This window comes from Scomber japonicus, chromosome 15, assembly GCF_027409825.1.
Source record: "Scomber japonicus isolate fScoJap1 chromosome 15, fScoJap1.pri, whole genome shotgun sequence".
In the NCBI taxonomy this organism is placed as follows: Eukaryota; Metazoa; Chordata; class Actinopteri; order Scombriformes; family Scombridae; genus Scomber; species Scomber japonicus.
The window spans coordinates 28,450,326-28,473,527 of NC_070592.1; the positions used below are offsets into that span (position 1 = coordinate 28,450,326).

The window sequence follows — 23,202 nt, forward strand, 5'->3', positions numbered from 1 at the left end:
AGTGTATGTTACCATGTTTTAATAAAATATTCATGCCCATCAGTCTTTGAATTTTCCTAAAATAATGTTATGAAGCATTCTCTTTTGTTAAAAGTAGTGAAGATGAATACAGCTTCAAAAACACAGGCCTTTATATGTATAATTGTCACCAGATAAAATTTACCAGATATATGAAACACATTTATTTAGTTTTAGTTCACTGATTATTCATTCATTTTTGTTTAGCCATGTTACAGTTTATTGTTTATCTTTTGTTGGTATCTTATTGGTTACATGAACTTTCTCAGTGAAGTTCTCTTATTCATACATTGGTGAAATGTTACAGCATCATACATTGGTGCCTAATTTAATAATTGATTAGGTGAAATGTGTGCTTGACTTTGTTATGTTGATTTTGTTGTAACATTAAATCACCCATAAGTGTGGTGATTGCTTACTGTTATTATTATAATGGATCATTATTGTCTATTTGCGGTATTTAAACTACTTTGGTAATTGAAATAACATGGGCTATCTCATTATGTGATGAATGTCGGTTTATAATGTTATCACACTACTCATATATGCAGTATTTTCTTCAAGTACCCATTTTCAGTGTTATTTTACACTGATGGTCATGCAAAGTGACAAATGTTCTTAAAAATACTACATTATAAAACAAGAGGAACAAAACACAGGTGATGAATAAAGAAACTCATTCTGTGACTTTAGACTTTCCTTTGTGAAGAAAATGCTTTAATACAATGGCATAGTACATTTTTTAGTATTAGAAATGCAGTAGCCAGGTGGACAGGTACATGATACCCATTGGCGATTAAAGTGTTGAATCTACATTTGGACTCAATAGGGTTTAAAGATGGCTACTAGAGGTGATACTCATGTGATTACACTTATCCCTTGTAATTCTCAACTGATCTGTAGAACTGCACGCATACACGATAAGTGTCAATACCACTCGAATGTCTGAGCAACAGGTAGGGAACTGTGATTCACTTAACCTAAATACTGAACGCATGGTGGAAGGCTACCTTGGCTTGTTTCAAAGTCCAAAAATACACCTTCTGCCAGCGGTAATGTTTCTGTCAATATTAATGATGCCTAAGTAGCTACAGTCTCCATGGACTAGGAAGACAAATAGCACAAATTGGAAGTCTGTAGTAAACTGGGCTGTGGCTGTGTGGGCTGTCGAGTGGGACTTTTGCGTGTAACCTCAAGACAAATTACTGACTTAGTGGTGACCTGACTGATTTAACTTGTTAGTGTTTGGTCAGCTCCTTGGACTGGCAAAGTTCCTGAGGTTTAAATTGATGAGTAAAATATAACTGGTATATAATAGGTATATTTGGAATGAAACACCACCTCAATTGCAAGTCAGTTTTTTCTGTTATGTGTAAAAGAGAAAAAAAATCCTCCTTGATCTTCATTCATGCTACGATTGAACATATCTTATCTCCTCAAAGTGTATAAGGAAGCTGGATTTGACTAAAACTCTTACATAGAGCAGCTTTAAGGCAGCTAATTCCAAATCTCAACGGAAAACCTAAATCTTTGTAAAGGGAGTATATTGCAAGTTAATCCTCTCTATTCCACTACTAACTACTCTACTATGTGACCCATGCCTCTGTCTCTGTTCCATAGCTGATGGCCAGGAGAGATCTATTTGACTTGAAGCTTCATTCAGCACACACCACATCAACCTGTCTGGCTCCATGCTCTGTCGCTTGTCATCCATCTAACACTGCAGCACTGTCTGCCTTCTAAATACTAGGAAAGCTAATAAACAAGGCACAGCATGCGGCCCGTATCGTGTTCTGGCATGGACTTCCTCCTGAAGCCCAGCATGGTCGATGGAGTGGGAGTATCCATTCACACTGAAATCCATTATGTATGAGGCATCCTTTTACTCCAGCATGGATGATGCTGCGTCGTTGTGAATATGCCAAAGACAGCATGTCACGCAATGTGGTCCAGAAGTGAGACGACAAGAGCTGTTAAAATGATACCGGGGCCATAAAAGAGAAAAATTTGGGATGCCAAGCCAGACGCTAACCATCTGTGCAGCCTCCCGTTTTTTTCTCATAACGAGGTTTTGTGAGAATGGCTCGGTCCTCACATTGGGATTGACAGTTTGGAGGGTTGGGCTATAACCAAGTGGTGTCCATATCATTCCAGCATCATTTAGATACACAGCACTAACCTTGGGGTTTGAGGCAGTTAATCCTAACAAATAGTCACCACTATGACTAGGGCGTATGAGGTTTTTTCTATTCTGAAAGCACAGGGATTACATCAAGGTAGCCACATTTCTATTCCCCTCTAATTAAACATATGGAGACGTTACACTACTATACATCAGCTAAAGCCACTCAGGTGACAGTTATCATCTTACAACATCAAATATGAATGTACCAAAGATTGGGCGGACCAACGACAGCAGGGAAGGACCTTAAAAAGAAGTAAATGCAGAACTCTTGTGAATTTAAAAAAAAAAACAAGAACACATTTCCAATAAAGTTTGACAATGTGAATCTAAACACACTGAGATTTAGTCTTGCAGCAATGCTAAGGGCTTTTTATCCTTCCAGTCACTTCTTACCCTGCATCACAGTAACCCACGCCACAACTTTTGCAGTCGCTGCAGAGGAACACACAGAATAATTCATTTCACTTTGACATTTCTCTTGCAGAATATAAGGAGGAGAGGCAAATGAGAAATACAACAGGGAGTGGGATTTTTAACACTGGTGCAAGAAACACTCTGAGCTATTAGACCATAGGTTTGTGAAGGCAAACACTAATCTTTTTGGATAGCTGACTGATTCCCAATTAATTAAAGAATATGTCCTATAAGGATACAGCTTTCTAACTCAGTGTATTCCATTCTGTTTCATTCTCTTGGTACAGGATTTAGCAGTTCCTACCTTCTCCTGCGTTGTAGGCCAAAATTGAGCGAGCTCTGGTCTGCTTGCCCTCTGTGTTTTTTCCAGAGCAGGTGTGGGAGCAGAGAGACCAGGGGGTCCAGGAGCTCAGGGCACAGTCCTTTGGGCAAGGCACCTCGCAGATGGCTGGCATGGGCAGGATAGCATCACGGCACAGCTGCCTCTCCACATATTCACCTGGATGCAAACAAACAGGCACATATTTAGTATTGAAAAGTGTTAGGATTTGTGGATGTTAACAAGTTATATATGCTTACATATTCCACCCATATCAACAAGTCCTTTAAGACTGTGTAAAGTGAATTCAGACATTTTCTTCTAAACACATTAAATAGTTCATAAATGTATTTCTAAAAAAGGTGTAAAAAGCGTTTCAACCATTTAGATTTGAATTGTGGAGCTAGGCTTCACCAACTGTGTTTCAAGATTTCTGTGTTCAGGATTTAGTGGGCGGGTCTGAAAATTATGATTAGCATAAACCCGCCCCTGCTGCTGTAGAGGTATAAATACATTCAGCACACACTACTACTACTACAGTCTACAGTTAGCCAGTTAGCTGAGTTAGCCGCCGAGCTAGCAGCCAAGTTAGCAGCCGAAAGCTTTCAGACCTAGCATCCATGTTTCTGGTAGAGGTGGTGACTTTGATTGACAGGTGACACTTGGTAGGGGGCGGGGTTTCAGTGAACTCGGCAGGCACTCCCACAACGTTTGGGAGCAGAGAAAGAGGCTGATTTTTGCACAACTTTGAAGCCTAATTTCATATATTTGGCAATTTTTTTAATCATTCAAATTTGGCAGGGTGGTTAACAACACACTTTTCTGTGGTATGTCAAACTCAGAACACATATTTATTCTTACTTTATACAGACTTTAAAATGAAACCACCAAAAACACTGTTTAACTATGCAATTCAGAATGGCACATACTACCCTTTTCTAATATGATGCAGTAATCAGCATGACGTTATCTGTCTATGCTTTCCAACGCTGTTACACATCACGGCTAAACATAATAATGTTTAATTGTGTGACACTGCTGTAGGTAAGATCTGATTAGGTTTAGGCAAAAAAAAGCTTGGTTAGATTTAGGGAAAGATCATGGTTTTGTTTAAAATGATCACATTGTTGAGTTTCATCATACATCATACATCACCATTCAGAACTTAGGTGACCTTTGTTGTCACAGCAACAATAAGGCGAAGACCATAGTTACATTTTGGTTCATTTTTAATCGTCCAAATTCATGGTTGGAACTCCACTCTTGCATAGTTTGAGTTAAGCCATCCAACCTCTGAATGAGGAAATCTATCAATTTATATATACATCATCTAAACTGCTCCAGGCCATAAGTAGGCTACTATAGCTTTAGGGCAACTAACATTATGACCTATTGTGTCATTTTTCTTGGAAAGACACTGTCACACATATAGCTGTGCTGTAGAAAATTGTGAAAATGAAAAAAATACTGCATGTTACTCAAGCAAAATTAAAGCCATCAGTCATTTTTTTTCAAATGTTTAATAATTACATTTTACTGACACAAACCTCTAGTGGCTGTGTGAATTGTGATTCTTGTCTACCAGGAGCAAATGTGGAATGTATAAGGCATTGTTGCGACAATGTAAATCTTGTCAGTAAGAGGTTGATATAGATGAGTTGATATACAGAGAGTTCAACTTTGACATGGGACATGTTTATTTTCTGGTTTCTTTTAACTATGACCACAACCTTCCACTAACCCTAACCAAATACTTCTTGCAACTCTGGCAACAAAGGTTTTCAATCTAACAGTTTTAAAATTAAACCACCATCTTTATCTAGCCCTTACTGTACCAAGGAGTTTTTGTGCCTTAACCTAACCAAACCTCACTTTTTTTGGTAAATGTTTTCAAAAAACATTGGAAGACTCAGTATGTATTACATCATAACTGAGATACACATGAAAAGTTAAGGTTGAGATACACCTAACACAAAGTAGTTGATATAATGTGTTTGACTAAATGGAAAGGTGAAAGAGTTCATAGCTGTTCCAAATGGCCGTGCCACAAAGGTGGGGTAAAAAGCCTCCTCTGATGGGGGGAGGGGGGGGGCAAATCATACAGTAAATGGGGATAGTGCTGCACATGTTTACACCTTCATGATGTTTAACTTGAAAAATGAAACAAGCTTTAGAGAGAAGATCACATTATGAATTCCTTTGTGCTAAGTTGTAAAAATAAAATGTAGTGATTGTGTGAAGTGACCATGATTAAAAAGGCTACAGAAGCACAGCAGAACAAAATCAATGAAAACAAAGTATAGCAGCTTATTGTGCACACTAATAAACAAACCAAAAGGAAATATCCATGTCCTTATGAATGATTACCAGCATTTTAAACAATGAAGTTGTTTATAATACGATAATACCTTGACTGGCAACTGTGCAAGCTTCATGCAGCAGACACATGCTCCTTTCAAATCACTGTGTCTGTGGGGAGAATGTAGGGCAATATATCTTCCACTGGACTCATTCCATTATCCATTTTATGTTTAATGCATCATACCACTTAACTTGGCATAAATACTACCGTACATCATACTCCACTCTGACATAGTTCACTAAATCAGATTAGGTAGTTGTAAGAGGAGCAAATGTATGTTTGAAAATTTCAATATAAATGAGTCGCCATGCCAAATACATTGAAACACTCCTGCTGTTGAAATATCAAATGTATATTTAGCAGCAAATGGTCAAGTTAGCCATGTTTGAATGGCTAGCTTAACGTTTTGAGACATAAGCTTGTTTGCTTTCTTCATGAGATATGATGAGACAATAGCCTAGCTTAGCATAAAGACTGGACACATAGTGATACAGCTGGCCTGGCTTCACCCACAGGTAACTTTATGCCTAATAACACCTTTAAATCTTTTGTGTTTATACAATTCACATAGTTCTGTTAACAACTACAACTACATGAACAAAAATGTAAAAAAAAAAAAGCTACTTGTGATTTTAGTAAGTGAGCTATTTCCTGATAAAACCACAAAAATAAAAGAATCTCTGAAAATAAATGATATGATAACCCCATGGGTTGATGATACGCTGTAAAAATATGTGAAATTATTATGTGTCACCACTTTCCATCTACAATATATAGCTGTATGCTGTGAAAATATATCAAGAAGACATCAGCTGATTTGTCCTGGACAACTAACAAAAATAAATGAAATTCCAACCATAACCAAGACTTTTTAGGGATGTCCTCCAAGAAAAACGACAGTCAACATCAGTTGCCAGAAGAGTACCTATGTTTGACTTCAGCTAACAAAAGGTAGAGGAGGTTGAAAGAAAGAAAGGAAGTGAGGGTGTGCTGAATAGATCAATAAGGCATCTGATTAATCCTAACCCTTTGACATGGGGAACCATAGTTTGCTTTCCATGTCCCACTGATAAACGTTGGTTCTTTTAACCATTACCACAGTTATTTCCTAATGTAAACCATGCAGTTCTGCTTGATGGTAAAAGTACCTGAATGGAAATCAGGATGTTTCCCAAATTCCCCCAAGTAGTGTTTGTGCCTGAAGCTAAGCCAGTCTTACACATAGTGGCAAATCAGAAATGGTAAAATAAATCGTTTTTGGAGCTATGATTTATGACAGTTGTGGAAGTCATGAATCTCGTACCTGTATAATCATGCTGACTGAGACCCCAAATCAATAAACACTAAGGAGCTATTTTGTTGATTAAATTAGAGGACTTGTTCATCCAGGTTTTCAGATTCAGCAGTACCAAAACTTTGGAAAGTTATGCTTAGATTAAATTGATACTTGTAAATTCTTTCAGAGGTATTGGCTGAATTAATGTCAACGTTTTGAATTGCATTACAGAGCAGCTCAGATCTATCACAGCAATCTTGAAGGTTAAACTTGAGTTTCAGGATGACTATGTTCTTCAAACAGATTGTCCTAAATGGCTTAAGGGAAAAGGATGTCTGAGAAGGTATATTGGTTTACATTTGAGGTTGTTTGGAGGATTTGTTTTTGGACGAGTGGGGGTGCTGAGTGGCTAATGCAGCCTATATTGATCGAGATCTGCAGGCTGTCCTCACTCTCCTTACTCCCCTCATCCCATCCCATTTTACCCCCATCCTGTCCCGAGGACCATATCTGTGAAAATCTCATTGTGAAGTGGAGGAAGAATGGCGACCAGTGAGTCGAATGACATGTCTGGGACCCTGGGGAAAAAAACAGATCCATTTTCATCAGAAGACGACAACAAGACATCAATAAGAGGCCAGTCAAGAGAAACTCTGAGGGATGCCACATGGCTGTGGGGGAGGGGTGGTGTTAGAGATGGGGGATGGAGCCCTGACAGGGGTAATAGAAGACTTCCATGTGATAGTTGCTAGAGGAAATCATGAATGTGTCTGTATGGCACTGATGGGTTTCATGATGTCTTTTCTTAGTGGCAGCATTGCTTAAGTTGAGTTAATGATTAAACACACCATATACCTATGAGCAGAGTCAGATTTCCAGGCACTATTAACACTCTCTACATGAGTTTAAAGTGCTCATGTTTGAGATTATTTTTCAATCCATTCAATTTAAAGACTGTCTAAAGTGAATTCAGACATTTTCTTCTAAACACATTAAATAGGTCATAAATGTATTTCTAAAAAATGTGTGAAAAGCATTTCAACCATTTAGATTTGAATTGTGGAGCTAGGCTTCACAAACTGTGTTTCAAGATTTCTGTGTTCAGCCGCCAAGCTAGCACAAGCTAGTCGGTGAGCTAGCAGCAGAAAGCTCTCAGACGTAGCATCCATGTTTCTGGTAGAGGTGGTGACTTTGATTGACAGGTGACACTTGGTAGGGGGTGGGGTTTCAGCGAACTCGGCGGGCACTCCCACAGCGTTTGGGAGCAGAGAAAGAGGCTGATTTTTACACAACTTTGAAGCCTAATTTCATATATTTGGCGATTTTTTTAATCATTCAAATTTGGCAGGGTGGTTAACAACACACTCTTCTGTGGTATGTCAAACTCAGAACACATATTTATTCTTACTTTACACGGACTACAATTTGAGATATTTTAACAAATGCTAGCCTGTTTGTTTTGTTGGTAGATACTACTGGTACCCAGAGGATCAGTCTTAATATTTCTTGTGATCTTGTGACCTTTTCCTTTAACATCCCCAGGAGGAAAAACATTCTAGATATAAATAAATTTAACCCCTTTTGACATTGTACTCTGTACCCCTTAAAGCAATTCACAATGTAGCTCAAAGTCAAGACATACATTCCTATGTATGTGCAGGAATGTCTGCCATACAAGGTGCTACTATGTCTCTAAACAAACTACTGTAACCATTGCATTTTGGGAGAAGGAACATGGTACCCAGTGCAATGGTGTGTGGGAACAATTCAGCTTGTTTAGCTCTGTTCATGAGATTTATTGACAAGAAAAATATGGAAAATCACCGGCCTTACCCTTTAACCCTGACATACTGTTTATATTCTGACTCATAATTTGTTCTCTAGGCAAGGACAGGCAAGGCAGCTTTATTTACAGTATATAGTGCATTTCATACCCAATGGCAACTCAATGTGCTTTACATAAAAAAAACATTTAACAGTAAGAATTGGAAACAAAAAAACCACCAATAATACAAAAGAATTATAACAAATACAGAAAAATAGAAAGAGAGAACAATCAAATAAAAACTAGACTAGAGTAAAGCATTAAATATAAGGTTGCAGCATAAAATAATGATTTGATTTGCTTAAAAATCATTAAAAAGACATAGAGTGCAAATGAAAGATTAAAATGTAAAGTGCTTTAAAAGAGCTCAATCATAAGCACAGGAGAAGAGAAATGTTTTTAACCTGGATTTAAAAATCTTCACAATTGGGGCTGATTTCAATTCTGCTGGCAGCTTGTTCCAGTTGTGTGCAGCATAACCTAATCTACACCAATCCACAATCATAAATTATCTCATCAGTCATTAATACATGTTTGATTAATCTTATGGAAAAAAAGACATTCACAATCACTGTTTTATTGACCAGGTGGACATTTCATAGAATATGAAGAATACTATGTTTGAATGCTGATTTTGGATTTTTTTTTTTTTTAATAAACACAGGTTAAACTTGTACATTTGCATATATAAAAGTGTATATCAGCTGCACAACATTTTTTGAAAATATTATTTTATTTCCATTTTTGTATACTGTGGGTGACATTAGGACATAAGTCTGTCAAAGTCTGGTTTTTACAGCTCTCAAATTTGACCCTGAACAGTATGTAAGGCTTAAATGTATTTTTTGTATTTAAACTTTTTGTTTTTTTGTTGATGTACAACGTTAAAAAAATATGTTTTATTTAGGTTGAAACACTTTGATTTTGATGAAGATCACCCAATGAGCGCCCATCCAAGCATAAGGCTACAGTATGACATTCACAGCTATGCTTTCCAGGAATAGACAGTATTGCTGCCTCCCAGAGAGAGTAACAAAAAATGTCACCTTTACAGAAACAAATGATTTTTAGTATAAATGAATGTCATATCAAAAGAGACCTTGTAGCATAGCAGGGAAGAAACACCTTCCTCCACTCCTCTTCCTCATGGTGTTCAAAATCATTCCCCCAAACTCACAGATCTGAGAAGCTGAAGTGATATCGGTTCGCCCTGAGCTCAGCAAGCAATTGAAGCGATCAAAGGGACAATTTTCTTTTTAACATTACACACATCAGACAAGTCAAACCTCTGTCTGAACCTCTGTTGATAGAAATGTACTAGACGGAGGCTGACATCTCCTCTATTCAATTCTGCAACATCCGGGGGAGATTGCCTCTCATGCAGTCAGAGGTAATGGGGAAGAAAGGCAGACTAAATCCAAGCTGACTGTGTGGAGCAGGCTGCGCTAATCTAATTTACCAATAAGCCTGATTCAACAGGGTGCCATAAAAGGAAGCCCACAGCTCTTTAGCTGAGAGCCTCTCAGAAGGTGGAAGGAGAGAAGAAAGAAAGATGGAGATGAGGTCACCTTGAGCAGATTTTCTTTTATCACTGAGGCTGAAACTGCATTTAAATGGATCCTGATAATAAAGGACACTCTACCAATATGGAAGTGGCAAAAGATGGAGATAAGTAATACTTAAGGATAATTCTTCTTGATCTAAGAATGTATTCACCCCAGAGTCTGGATTGATACTAACTGAAATATTTCTTTTTGATGGTATTATTTCTTTGTTTCTTCAGATTTCTTTTTACTAAATTTTCTTTCCTATTAATAAAAATGAACAGGATTTTCCACAGCTGTCAGGTGCAACACATTATGCAAGTATGGCTCTATTATCTTAAGGAGGTACCAACCCAGCCAGCATGTACATGTGGGCCCTACATGGGCTAAATGTGGGCTTTGTGGCTAGTGTATTTTGCCGGTCCCACATGGTGTCAGTAACATGGGCCCCATATGTGAAGCCCACATGGGCTGACTGTGTGAGCCCCATAAGGGATGTAAGTGGGCTAAGCGGGCATGGGTATAAACAGGCCAAATTGTATGGGCCCTGTGTTGTTTCAGAAACAGGGACGGCTGTGGGCAGGAGGTAGAGCGGTCGTTCTTAACTAATATGTTTGATTCCCGGCTTCTCCAGTCCACATGTCGATGTGTCCTTGGGCAAGACACTTAACCCTAAATTGCTCCCGTTGCTGTGCCAACGGTGTGTGAATGTGAATGAATGGTCCCTCTGATGAGCAGGTTGGCACCCTGAGTGGTAGCTCCTGCCATCAGTGTATGAATGTGTGTGAAAGGGTGAATGACATACGATGTAAAGCGCTTTGAGTGGTCGCACAGACTAGAAAGGCGCTATATAAGTACAGTCCATTTACCAAACATGGGCCCTACATATGAAACCCATGTGGGCTGGCTTAATGGGCCCCATTTAAGGTCCATTCTGATCCCACTTAGACCCCATATGGACAAACATATGAGGTCTACATGGGTCTCACCCACTTGGGCCCCACCTGAAACCCAATCAATACCCACTTGGAGCCTATATATTGTAGGCAAACGCAGGTGGGACCACCATGGAAACTGCAGACAAACCCACTTGGGACCCATATTACAGCCCAAATGTAACCCTTATGTGGCCCACATAGTATGCTGGCTGAGAAAAAACAAATCTTATTAAAAATGCATTATATATCTTAAGGCTCTGCAAGTTTCTCATAACAGTAGGCCGAATATATTAGAAACCGATAAAGTTTATGAAAGGTCACAGGCGATTTTTTTCTTCAACTATCTCACAATACTTTTTGTATTCCCAGAATAAACCCAAACTACCAAAGAAGCCTCAATCACTGGCTGTGACCTTAGAAAGAGTGGGCACTCTCCTTCTCTGGCTAATTATGTTACGAAGTACTCAGTCCATGTTATTGCACCTAATGTGAAGATAAATAGTGAGAAGTAAGCTCTGTTTCAGGGTTAGGTTGTGAATAGGGCAGACTGGAGCTTGGATGATATGGCCCCGCAGCCCCTGTCTGTAGCTGTGATTATGATTCATAGTCAAGTCATTCCTGAACTGTGGTGCATGATGACACGTCACCTCAGTTCTTAAGAAAGTGTCTACTTTTACACTCTGCTTTTGGCCAATATTATTTTTTTATTGTATATCTACATGGGTGTGTGTAGTAATAGCCAGTAAAGCATCTACACATCTACTGAATCATATGTAGACGCCTGGACTGATCGAAACAGAAGCATGTTTGTTCGATGAGCCTTTTAAGACCGATACGAAAAAGAGGGTTGAAATGCTTCCTGTGAAGACAAGTCTTTATATGTGCTGTTAAAAGTATGTTGTTGCCTTAGTCTTTGAAATAAACATAGCTATAGACACATTCACAGCCTCAGCCATAACTGTAGCCACAATCACAAAGCACCTAACCCACAGCTAGGTATAGACAGCAGTCACAGTCAGTGGTAGAGCTTTGGTGGAGACATGTTGTAGTAGATCAGAGTGAAAGGTAGCACAAAAGTCTTCTAAAGAAATTCAGAGTTGAATGTGAGGGAGCTCAAAAGTAGTTCATAGAAATTGCTGTTATTTACTAAATGTTGCAACATTCAAATTGTATCTTCTTTGTGTGTGTGTGTGTGTGTGTGTGTGTGTGTGTGTGTGTGTGTGTGTGTGTGTGTGTGTGTGTGTGTGTGTGTTCCTTTTAAGCATTTCAGTTTGCCGAGGTAAGCCCAAATTCCAACATGGAACGTGAAACACGGTAAACCAACACTACTCTGTATGATCATGAAAAAAACGGGCTGAGTGAATGTGTCATGAATATTTCACTTTCATCATGTGAAAAATGGGAAACCATTTACTTAGAAAAAAGTGTTCCCCCTTATAATTAAATTCTGTGATTTCATTGCCTGCAGCTATAATACTGTACAATTTGTATTTTGTTCTTAACTAATATGAACACCATTATGATACATTCTAGCAAACGGCAAGTTCAGCATGTCTGTCATGATACTTGTTGGCATGTTTCATAATAAATGACGTTTCAAGGACAATATTCTGTTAATTTTTCAAGGGACAGAGAGAGAGGGAGAGAGAGAGAGAGAGGGAGAGAGAGAGAGAGAGAGAGAGAGAGAGAGAGAGAGAGAGAGAGAGGATAATTAGTAGTAGAGATGAAGTCAGTTTGGGATGAGGAAGATGGTAATCACTGCCACTGCAACAACATGGTGCACTGCAGCCTATGAATGGGGACCTTGATTATGAGAATAATATGGAGACTGATGAGCAACCCCCATCTCTCTCTCTCTCTCTCTCTCTCTCTCTCTTTTTCTCTCTCTCTCCTTCTCTCGTTCTCCCTTGAGCCCTCATTAGCAGCTACTGTGTGATGGTTCAGGAATCTACTCGTAATTGCCATATTCCAACACACACACACACACACACACACACACACACACACACACACACACACACACAGATATACATATGTATATGCACATTCCATTTTGATAGGGAAAAAAAGGAACAAAAAAGATTGGATGAAATTACAATATTCAGGTCATAATTGGTTCATTAATGAAAAGTCAGTTCCTACATATTTAAGCTCTCTAATTTCTGTAATGATAGAGATACAAATTCATATGCATCAATCACTGTCATCTATAGCTACTGTGTGTTGTAGTATCTATATCTTTATTATCATCTACAGGCTAATCTGCCTCAGATTTGTTTTGTCTTCTCTACTCACAACAAAACAAAACAACAAATGACTCAGCTTTTCTCTGACCCTTCATTAACTGAATGATGCAAGATATCCCCAGCAGGCTACACCCCCCCCCCCCACACACACACACACACACTCCCCATCCCCCCCGCCGCCCACCCCCTAAAAACAACCAAAAAAACAACAGAAAACAAGAAAGAATGAAATCTAATTAAAAATGCATCGTTACAATTCTCTCAAGGTACGCCGCTTCCTGCGTCTCACACACACCAAAATAAATGTTTGCTTTTCCTCGGAGAGCCTCGGAGAATATGTGAGAGTGATGGAGGATGGCTTTTAACATCTCTTTGATTGAGGCAAGCTAGACTCTGATTAACAAAAATGAGCAAGAAATCAAAGAAGGAGAAATATTCCTCACATTCCCAGTTGTTTCCTGTTCCCACCCTTCCCCAAAGTCAAGAAACACACATCCATTTTTTCTTTCACTGCAGTTAGCAGCAGTTCTGAAAGTTTGAGCTCCATTCATGCTAGAAGTGGAGAAGTCCGGCAGAATTTCTTTCTAATTGGACCTACTGGCTCATGATGTGAAACGCAATGTAGAAGCTGGTAGATACTGCTCACTGAGCTTCTGGTAGATCAGCTGTTTCATACTTGACAATGATTTACAATGACACACACAGTGTTAAATACAGTTCACTGACACTGACCTTATAAAGGTCTCAATCATTTTTTGCTGTATCACTGGTGTCTTTCCCTTCATTTCAACTGGATATTTCTAAATTCAAGTTTATTCATCCGGTGTTACATCCAGTCTCTCATGGGTCTGTGCAGGATTATGACAGCAATGGTTCTAACACAAGAGAAATAATACATAGCACATAAAGAGTCATATGTAGCTCAACTTAAAGACTGTGTAAAGTGACATTCAGACATTTTCTTCTAAACACATTAAATAGGTCATAAATGTATTTCTAAAAAAGGTGTAAAAAGCATTTCAACCATTTAGATTTGAATTGTGGAGCTAGGCTTCACAAACTGTGTTTCAAGATTTCTGTGTTCAGGATTTAGTGGGTGGGTCTGAAAAACAATTAGCATAAACCCGCCCTTCTGCTGTAGAGGTATAAATTTCAGCGCACACTACTACTACTACAGTCTACAGTTAGCCAGTTAGCTGAGTTAGCCGCCGAGCTAGCAGCTGAGTTAGCATCAGAAAGCTCTCAGACGTAGCGTCCATGTTTCTGGTAGAGGTGGTGACTTTGATTGACAGGTGACACTTGATAGGGCGGGGGGTTTCAGCGAACTCGGCGGGCACTCCCACAGCGTTTGGGAGCAGAGAAAGAGGCTGATTTTTACACAACTTTGAAGCCTAATTTCATATATTTGGCGATTTTTTTAATCATTCAAATTTGGCAGGGTGGTTAACAACACACTTTTCTGTGGTATGTCAAACTCAGAACACATATTTATTCTTACTTTACACGGACTTGAACGTTTTGTACCAGAGACAGGAAGGCCGTTTCCACTGCAGGAACTTTGGGGTAATTTTATGGGGCTGTGACTGTTGGCGCATGTCTCCATAGCAGGAACCATCACTGAAGAACAATCTTTCGGAAAATGAGTCCCTGCCTCAGGGTGTGTACTCTGTGTGGGGCTAGAGGTTGACTCGGTGCTGATTGAGTGTATTCAAAGCAGGATGCGACATCAACGGAAAGCGCCAAAGTAAGCGCTTATAAACTGTTGCAGAATCATTAGGTCACCTCCAGAGTCTGGTGGGTCCTATCAAGGTCCTACTCTGCAATGGAGTCACAACAGCTGAGAGGACAGAGTGAGAGGAACGAGTAAAGTTCCTGCTTCCTAAATTTTACCCAGATATGGGAAGCAACTTAATGAAAACGGGACCATATATAAAAGTACTGCCTCCTGGGAACCAAAGGGAAAAAAAGAGTTTTCCAAATTCTGCTGTGACTCTTTGCAGTTAACATTGTCAGCTGACCACCTAAGAGCCACTTCCCCTCTACTAAGTTAACCTGACAGACATCACAGAAGTCACAAGCTTCGACAAGACCAAGCTGAAGAAGACGGAGACTCAAGAGAAGAACACATTGCCAACCAAAGAAACCATCGGACAGGAGAAGACCAGTCCTCCTGCACACCATACATTCCACAAGCCCTGCCCTTTTCTTTTTTTAAGTTAACCCTTGATCTTGTCTGTGTGTCACACTGTAAAGTCTCAATTCAAATTGATTTCCAAGGATATCAAAAAACATCTGACACCACAGCAAACTTTGAACAACTTTGAGTGATTTTCTTCAACAAATCAAAAATGGCGGTTGATATTATGTAAATCTCAAGGATTATAACTACCAATTGAGCCTTTGTATCTTCTCTTATAAAAGGAAAACAGCATACTGTTGTTGAATGTTTACCGTCCAACTTTAGTAGTGATGGATGTGTTCAACTTTAAGATGCAGCTACACAGAACTAAAGTTTCACTCTACTTTGCGGCAGTAGATGTGTGGCCTTTAGAAGCACAGTCAGAAACCTTTGGACTTCACATCTAATGCCACATACTTTTGTTATTACTGCTATATTTTGCTGACATGTGACGTTGTAAGTCAAATGTTGCATTTTGAACTACTTTTTCTCTGTAGCTTCAGTCGTACAGAGAGTTGGTTTTTAACTCTATTCCTTTTGAGGGAAGCTCTGCTGCTTTTTCAACTTTTTCTCATATGAAGACAGTGGGAGCTTGTGAGACTTTTCAAAGCAGCTACACACCAACATGGTGAGTAGGTGTGTGCATGACTTGGAAAGACAAGTAAGGGAAGCTGCTCCTGTGCCTCAGAGACAAAAAGCAATATGTGAAAAGAAATGGCTGCTCTTTTTTCTGATGCTAAACAGCGTTACAGACACCACCATGACTACCTGATGTTTCTCTGGTATGGTAACGGATGAACAAGAAAGCAGGTGTTTAGTCCGGGGGTCAGAATGTGTATATGTGAGTGTGAGTGTGTGTGTGAGACCTCCCTCAGGCAGTGCCAAGACTGATCTCTTGGTGCCTCACATTCTCTTCCAGCACAATTTTGGCCGGTCGCCTGAGCTGCAGCCCAGGAGAGTGCAGCTACACACACACAGGAACAGAATGAAATAGCTTAGAATAGCACAAACAATAGAGGAATATCTCCCTACACAACAAATACAACAATTACAATGTTGGGCAGTGGGCCAATGGTATAAGGCCCAAAGAGTGTTGGTTCAAAGTGAGGCCAAGCATCTCCGCAGCAATCAGAGCTGAGTAAAATGACCTACAGCACACTGAACATAAGCTCCAACAAAGCACAAACATCTACACTTATCTGGTCATTAGCTCCATCAATGCTGTTACATGTGTGGTTCCAAACACCTGTACCTGGCTGTGTAAAACATAATGGACCTTATTTTAATTGCAACAAGCACAAGGTGGGAGGCACATGGATTGTAGGCGTCTCAATCCAAACCAGCTGTTATGGGTCACGTATGTGCAGCAGCATAACATGCAAAAGGGCTGAATGAAGGAGGGTTAGGTTCAGGGTTAGGGTTAAGCCTAACCCTAGATCAGAGAATGTGGTGTTTCATAAATACTCTCATAACCCTGAAAGTTTTGCCAGTCATAATTAAACATGATACACAGATTGAACCAAAACCCATAATAGCATGATTCTGGGTAAAGCGCGACCAATACAGGATTATTTCGGCCGATACCAATACCAATATCGATATATTGGCCGATATTCTCATATATATGCAGGATTTGTACATAATCACACTTTTATTTAATGTGGTTATCAAATGCTCATGAACAAGAAATGCAATGGATCCCATGATATTTAACAGTTTAAGAATAAACGTATATAAATTAATAAAATGACATCAGTGCATTGAAACAATAAACTACAGGAATTGTATGTATTAAACTTGAATGAGGAAAAATGATTAAATATAATATATATATAAAATGCAGCCTATTTGTCTTTAAAATAGTATTTCAACACATATCAGATGGAATAAACTCTAGTACTGATATATCTGTGACAGGACAATATCAGCTGATAAGTTGACCGATATATCGGTCGGGATCTAATTCTGGGTTTCTCTACCTGCTCTGCATCTGACCAAAATGAACAAGGATGTGATCGCCTTTGTTACTCCGTTGATGAGACAACAAATCTTGCTAATGGAAATATCTGCATCTCCCTCTCATGTGCTTTGGATTAAAGATATCTTACATTTTCTTCAGGAATTGTGTGGCTGGTTTATGATGAACACACATTAACACAAATCTGCAGCCAAAGACAGATGATAGTTTTTTTCATCGGTATGATTTTACAATAACTATAGAAATAAAATTTAAAAAAAGAAATGGACTGACTGAAGCTGTTTCTAGGGAGAGTGTTTAATGAAAATAAATATGTTGCAACATGTGTGCAGCAAGTATTTAGTTTGATCTTGTTGATAAAATCACCAAATCAGCAGCAGATTCATGTTGCACCACAGACAGATGTGATTCTGACACATCTGTTTTCAGCCTGACATCTGGAACCAAATATCAACCAAAATGAGCTGCTTCATTTAAAATGAACCTCCCACCTGTCTGGCCCTCTTCTCTCACCTGTGCACCATGCTGCTCTCCAAAATACCACAAACATGCAAATCAAGTTCCAAGGTAAGGACAATATCAAGACCCAAGATCTAGCTTCCTTAAACAGCAGGTCGTTAGCAGGAAAATCTATTTTATTGTCAAGCACCATCTAGATTTTATGTTTTTAACTGAAACTTCGTTAGAACAAGATAACACTACAGCTGTTCTTATCCAGCCAACCCCTCCTAACTTTAACAAGTTACAGTACTTAAAGATGGAGCTGCCACTTTGTTTAATGATTCCCTCCTGCAAGCAGATGTCTTATGGAAATGATGCTTCTTTAGAATAAGTGTCTCTTCAGCTGAATCTCTCTCATCGAGCTACGGTCCTAAATATTTACTTGCCACAAATTTTTGGATGACTTTGTTGAACAGCTCTCTGTAACTGTGACTTTGACTGTGTAGTTATTGTTGGTGATTTTAACATCCATGCTGATAACCCTGAGGACAGAGGCATTAAATAACTGTGTTGTGTTCTTGATATAAGGGTCAATGAGTTTTTGTGTGTCCATGTGCTTTAGTTAAATTTAAAGGGGTTATAATGTGTGAAAATAAACATATGAATAATTTTTTGTGGACTCAGCATAAAATTTTGAGAGAATATATTAAAAATGTCTAAGTGGTGTAACCATAAAATCTTTATACCAAATAATTCAACTTGCTTAAAAACAGTAACTAGTCAATAAAACCATATCAACTAGTTTGGCATGATCTTACATTATAACTTTTATATTAAATAAAGATAATGGAATACTATTGTTCTAAATATTACATTTAATCTGGAGAATCATGGAGATCAGGAACCATTTACATTATTAGTATAAGTCCACTTAAATACACTGTAGGTGATAAAATATGTAATATTTATCATTCTTTTGTGGTTACACCATTTGACATTTTCAGGAGCATCTGATGCTGCTTTTAAACTATTTTTTAAAATATATTTGAATTGCTCATCTTGCCAAACCTTATTTGTCACTGACCCATCCATGGACTGACTCAGCATGTAACAGAGCCCACACTCTGGACTTAAACATCTCCGAGTGTCTGAACACTTTCTAAGGTTTTAGTGACTGATGTTGCTCTCTCTCATCATTCCTGTGTTATGTGATATCTCTGTGCACATAAATGTTGGAACAGATCATCACAAAACACTATGTATTCAGGCTTTCTCTTCCACACCTACCTACTTTTGGTTTTCAGTACTGATGCCATTGCACCTACTAAGGTGAAAGAGATCTCCATGGAGAAATGCCACGCTGGTCAGAATAGAAAAAATAGAGTGTAGAAAACAACAAATCTCCTGGTTCATTGGAACTGAGAAATGCTTCTTCTCAAACATCATGATCAAAAACAACAGTACTGTATGTGGCTTGTTTGCTACAGTTAACAGGCTAGCAAACCCACTCATGTTCAAACATCTATCCACCAGGACCTGTAATTAATTGACCTCCTGCTCCACTGACAAAACTTAGAAAATTAAACAAGCATTCAGTGCTTCCATGTCAGATACAGGACATGTGTTGTTCCTGCTTCCACTTAAAATCAACTGAAGTAAGACTAAATTTAATCTGATCAAACTAAAAAAAAAAAAGACTCGGAGAACATTACGCAACATCCTCCCTCTGTGGCCTTGATATTCTGCCAACAAGCTTTTTCAAAAATGTTTCTAGTTGTCTCAGATCTTCTACACATTTTCAGCATGGCTCTTCTCTCAGGTTTCTTCCCACAGGCCATGAAAACTGCACAAAAGAACAATCTAGATACTTCACTACATGAACAATTACAGGCCCATATCAAACTGACTGCTCTTGTTAAGGTCTTCATTGACATCTACTTAAACACAGATAACACTAGAATTTTCTTCAATTAAACTAAAGGCTAAACTGAAGTCATTGGAGTTTTTTGTGCTAAGAAAGAATGATTAAAAGTCAGCACTCAGCTTTAAATGATGTTTACCATCTTGGTGTAGTCATGGATTCAGACCTGAATTTCAACAGCCACATTAAGACAATTACAAAGTTAGCCATCTATCAAATGAGGAATATAGCAAGGATTAAAGGAAAAACAAGTCCATTCATTTATCTTTAGTAGACTCAACTGCTGTGTCTTCACAGATCTCCTTAAAACAATCAATCAACCAACCAATCAATTAATTAATCAATCAATCAATTAATCAGACAACCACAGCTTTTATTTTCTATCCTCTTAACTTGAATGACTGCTCCACTTTATCTGAATGCTTTTAATGTTCTATGTTAATCACTTTAAAATGCCTTGTTGCTGAAATGTGCTTTATAAATTAAATTGCTTTGCTATAAAGACTCATTGAAAATAAATACTGACTGAGAAAAGTTGAGGCTTTTTGAATGGAAGTGAGTTGGAGCAGCTAGCATTAGCACTTTAATGTATTTCTGCATTGGCTTTAGCCTCAAAGCCATGATACAGATCTTTACATATACAATGAAACTCTGTTTGAGCAGTCCAATTACTGCATAATAATTTAAAGTATAAAATACACATACCACTAGCACACACACACATCTCACCCATATACTGTTGTGTCAATTTTAAATTTTCCCCTAGGGAAAGTTACCCTAATAATAATACTGCTAACACCCATATATATAAAAACTGTGTTGAATGATCTGAAATATAAATAAATATTTAAATAAGGGGCAATGACATACAACAGTTATACCCAGTCTATGATAGCTGCTGATTGGTCTGACGCAGTATTTCCACAAATAAAATTATTAAAAGTTCTTAAAATGACATCTTCTCCTTTTCCATGCAAGTAGGTTCCATATCAAAAGTATAGTATACTTTCAACTGGAGGCTTCACAATATTGATTACAATATGGTACATTTTCTGAAAAATCAATCATGAATATTTATGGATGAGATAGTAATGTCTGCTTTTGGCTTCATAAAATTAATTCAGAAATCATATAAATGAAGTAAGATATGAAACAGGTCTGATCACTGATCTCCAACATTTCTGCAGTGATGTAAGACAAACAGAGTGTGAGAGCTACTTTAGCACAATATACAGCCAACACATTGATTTCCTCTCATAAATTTGGTTATATGGCCTGTACCTGTCTGGTGCTGTAGGTGTTACTGAGAATCAGCTGATAAACAGCTGGTAGTTGCCCATTATTTTTGAACAGACCATGGAAAGAAAGCAGCTGAAAGAAACTAAGACTTTATCAACAGTGCTGCCCACGATGTTGGGGGCAACACACACTGGTGTTGTATGATGTGCGTCACACACACCCACACCCATTGTTTTGTATGTGAGCCAGCTTTAACTTGACGTGCGTCATCACGAGTTGATGCACGTCAGCTCATTGGGATTTGCTACTGTCCAACTTCTTATCAGCGAAATGCGCCACAACAGAAAAGCAGCAATTTTATCTCAATCATGATTGGGTGACGTGCCCAGCCGGTGCTGCAGGCGTCAGCTGATGAACATCAAATGATGCGATTCTAGACTGGTCTCCGTACAGTAATTATTGCTTAGAACCAAAGAAGAACATCAGTTAAAAATGCTTCCGGTGCCTGTTAGTCCTAGAAACAAAGAGCTGCTTCATGTACTCACCATCACTGTTGACACACTGCACTTGAGGGTTCTGTGTTCCTGGTCCACACTCCTTCTCATTATCAGGGATGCACTCCTCCAGTTTAACCACCAGCCAGTCATAGCAGCTGGGGTCTTCGCACGGTATCGCTTCCACTAGGTGGGGGCAGTTCCCCGTCCCACCCGTCGGCTCATTGACGATCTTCCTCTTCCTCAGTTTGAACCCTGTCGAGGAACAACAGGAACTTAATGAAGTCGATGAACGTGAACCAGCCCCATGCTAATCAACCACACCTCCCCTCACCCCCCCGACCCCCTCTGTGATCTGTTGAGCAAAACCTCTGCGCAATTTGACAGAATCTGTGCAACTGTAAGCACATTAACTTCACTGTGTGGTCACAGTGTGCCTTTGATGATAGTAATGAATGTAACGTGACAGTCCATTAAGCCTGAAGTTAACTAAAATGTATGAAGACCAACTTCATAAATTGACTGTTTTATTCTACTCATTACATGAACTTTTATCCAAAGTGACTAATGCATGCAGGAAACAATTTGTTCAGCTGGGGGTTTGTTCTCATGTATGTGTGGTTTCCTTTGCTCAAGGGCATGGGATTCCATGATTCCATGGGGGGTGTGTTAACTGCACCCCAGCCAAGGTCACACACCCTCTAATCCACACTCCTGCTCCAGCCCGATAAGGCAGCAGAGCCCTGGAGTGCCTGCGGGACTCAGGTGGAGTCGGCAGAATCTCCTCCTATTCTATTTCATTTTTGTCTCTCTTTTCCCCTTGAAAACCTTTATTTAATCAGGCAGGTCAGCTGAACATGTACTGTCATGTGTCTAGACCCATTGATGGTGGTTTTATCAGAGGGGGAGGGGTGGGGTTTGTATGGAGGGAGATGAGACCTGGGGTGCAGGGAATTCAATTCTATCAGGCATCACTCACTTGCTATCTGCTGGGTGTATTATGAATGGCTTTGGCTGTGAGATAGCAAGGCAGCCGCTGTCAGAGCTTGAGCCTTCATTTTGACTGAAGACACACATACATGGAAACAATCATATGTGATGACCCATCACGGACATGATATCAGCTCAGGATAGCAAGGCTATGCAGTGAATCTCAGGGAAAAGTGATGATGATGATGATGATGATGATGATGAAGGTGAACACAGAAAGAAGAAAAATCTCTGCTGCAGTTGAATTGATTGCTGTTAAATCAATATTAGGATTTACAGCCGCACCATTATAACATACATACATTATGAACAGTATCTTAACAAGCTGTATGAGCTGTTATATATGTATGTACATATAGGCAATAGTTCATTAACATAGATTGTAATTCATTCCAAATATAAGATTAAATCTGCTGTTATCCTGATAAATTAGTTTGTACTATTTGTCAGAGGTGGCTTCCTTAAGCAAAGATCATTTTACAAAGAATCCTTATAGACACATGAAATATGTCTATCAAGTATCTAAGTATCAAAATATTGCATCTAAGTCTTACATCTACACAGACATTCTGCTTTATTCATTAAAATAAATGTTAAAGTTTTAGGCATTTTAAATAACAAATAGAACATAATTTAAAACCTCATGATCATTCTACTGGAAGAATGACCAATTGGAACAATAAGGCCATCAATTATCATAATTATCATTTATTTATTTATTTATTTGTGTTAAATGTATTTATGACAGGGATCGTGTACAAAAAAAATCAACTCAAATAACAGAAAAGATGCTCTGCACCAGATTTAGCTACCAACCATCTGCAGTCCCTGGA

At 38.8% G+C, this 23,202-nt stretch overlaps 1 protein-coding gene across 1 annotated transcript in view; it reads right to left on the bottom strand.

The window, feature by feature from the left end:
• The window catches only part of thsd7aa (thrombospondin, type I, domain containing 7Aa), a 182,229-nt gene that overhangs the window by 57,439 nt on the left and 101,588 nt on the right, over positions 1-23,202 (bottom strand). The window contains exons 6-7 of the mRNA XM_053333754.1: positions 21,431-21,634; positions 2,922-3,116 (exon numbers count right to left, since the gene is read on the bottom strand). Of these exons, the coding sequence (XP_053189729.1) occupies positions 2,922-3,116; positions 21,431-21,634 (399 nt within the window). The remainder of the gene's footprint in view (positions 1-2,921; positions 3,117-21,430; positions 21,635-23,202) is intronic.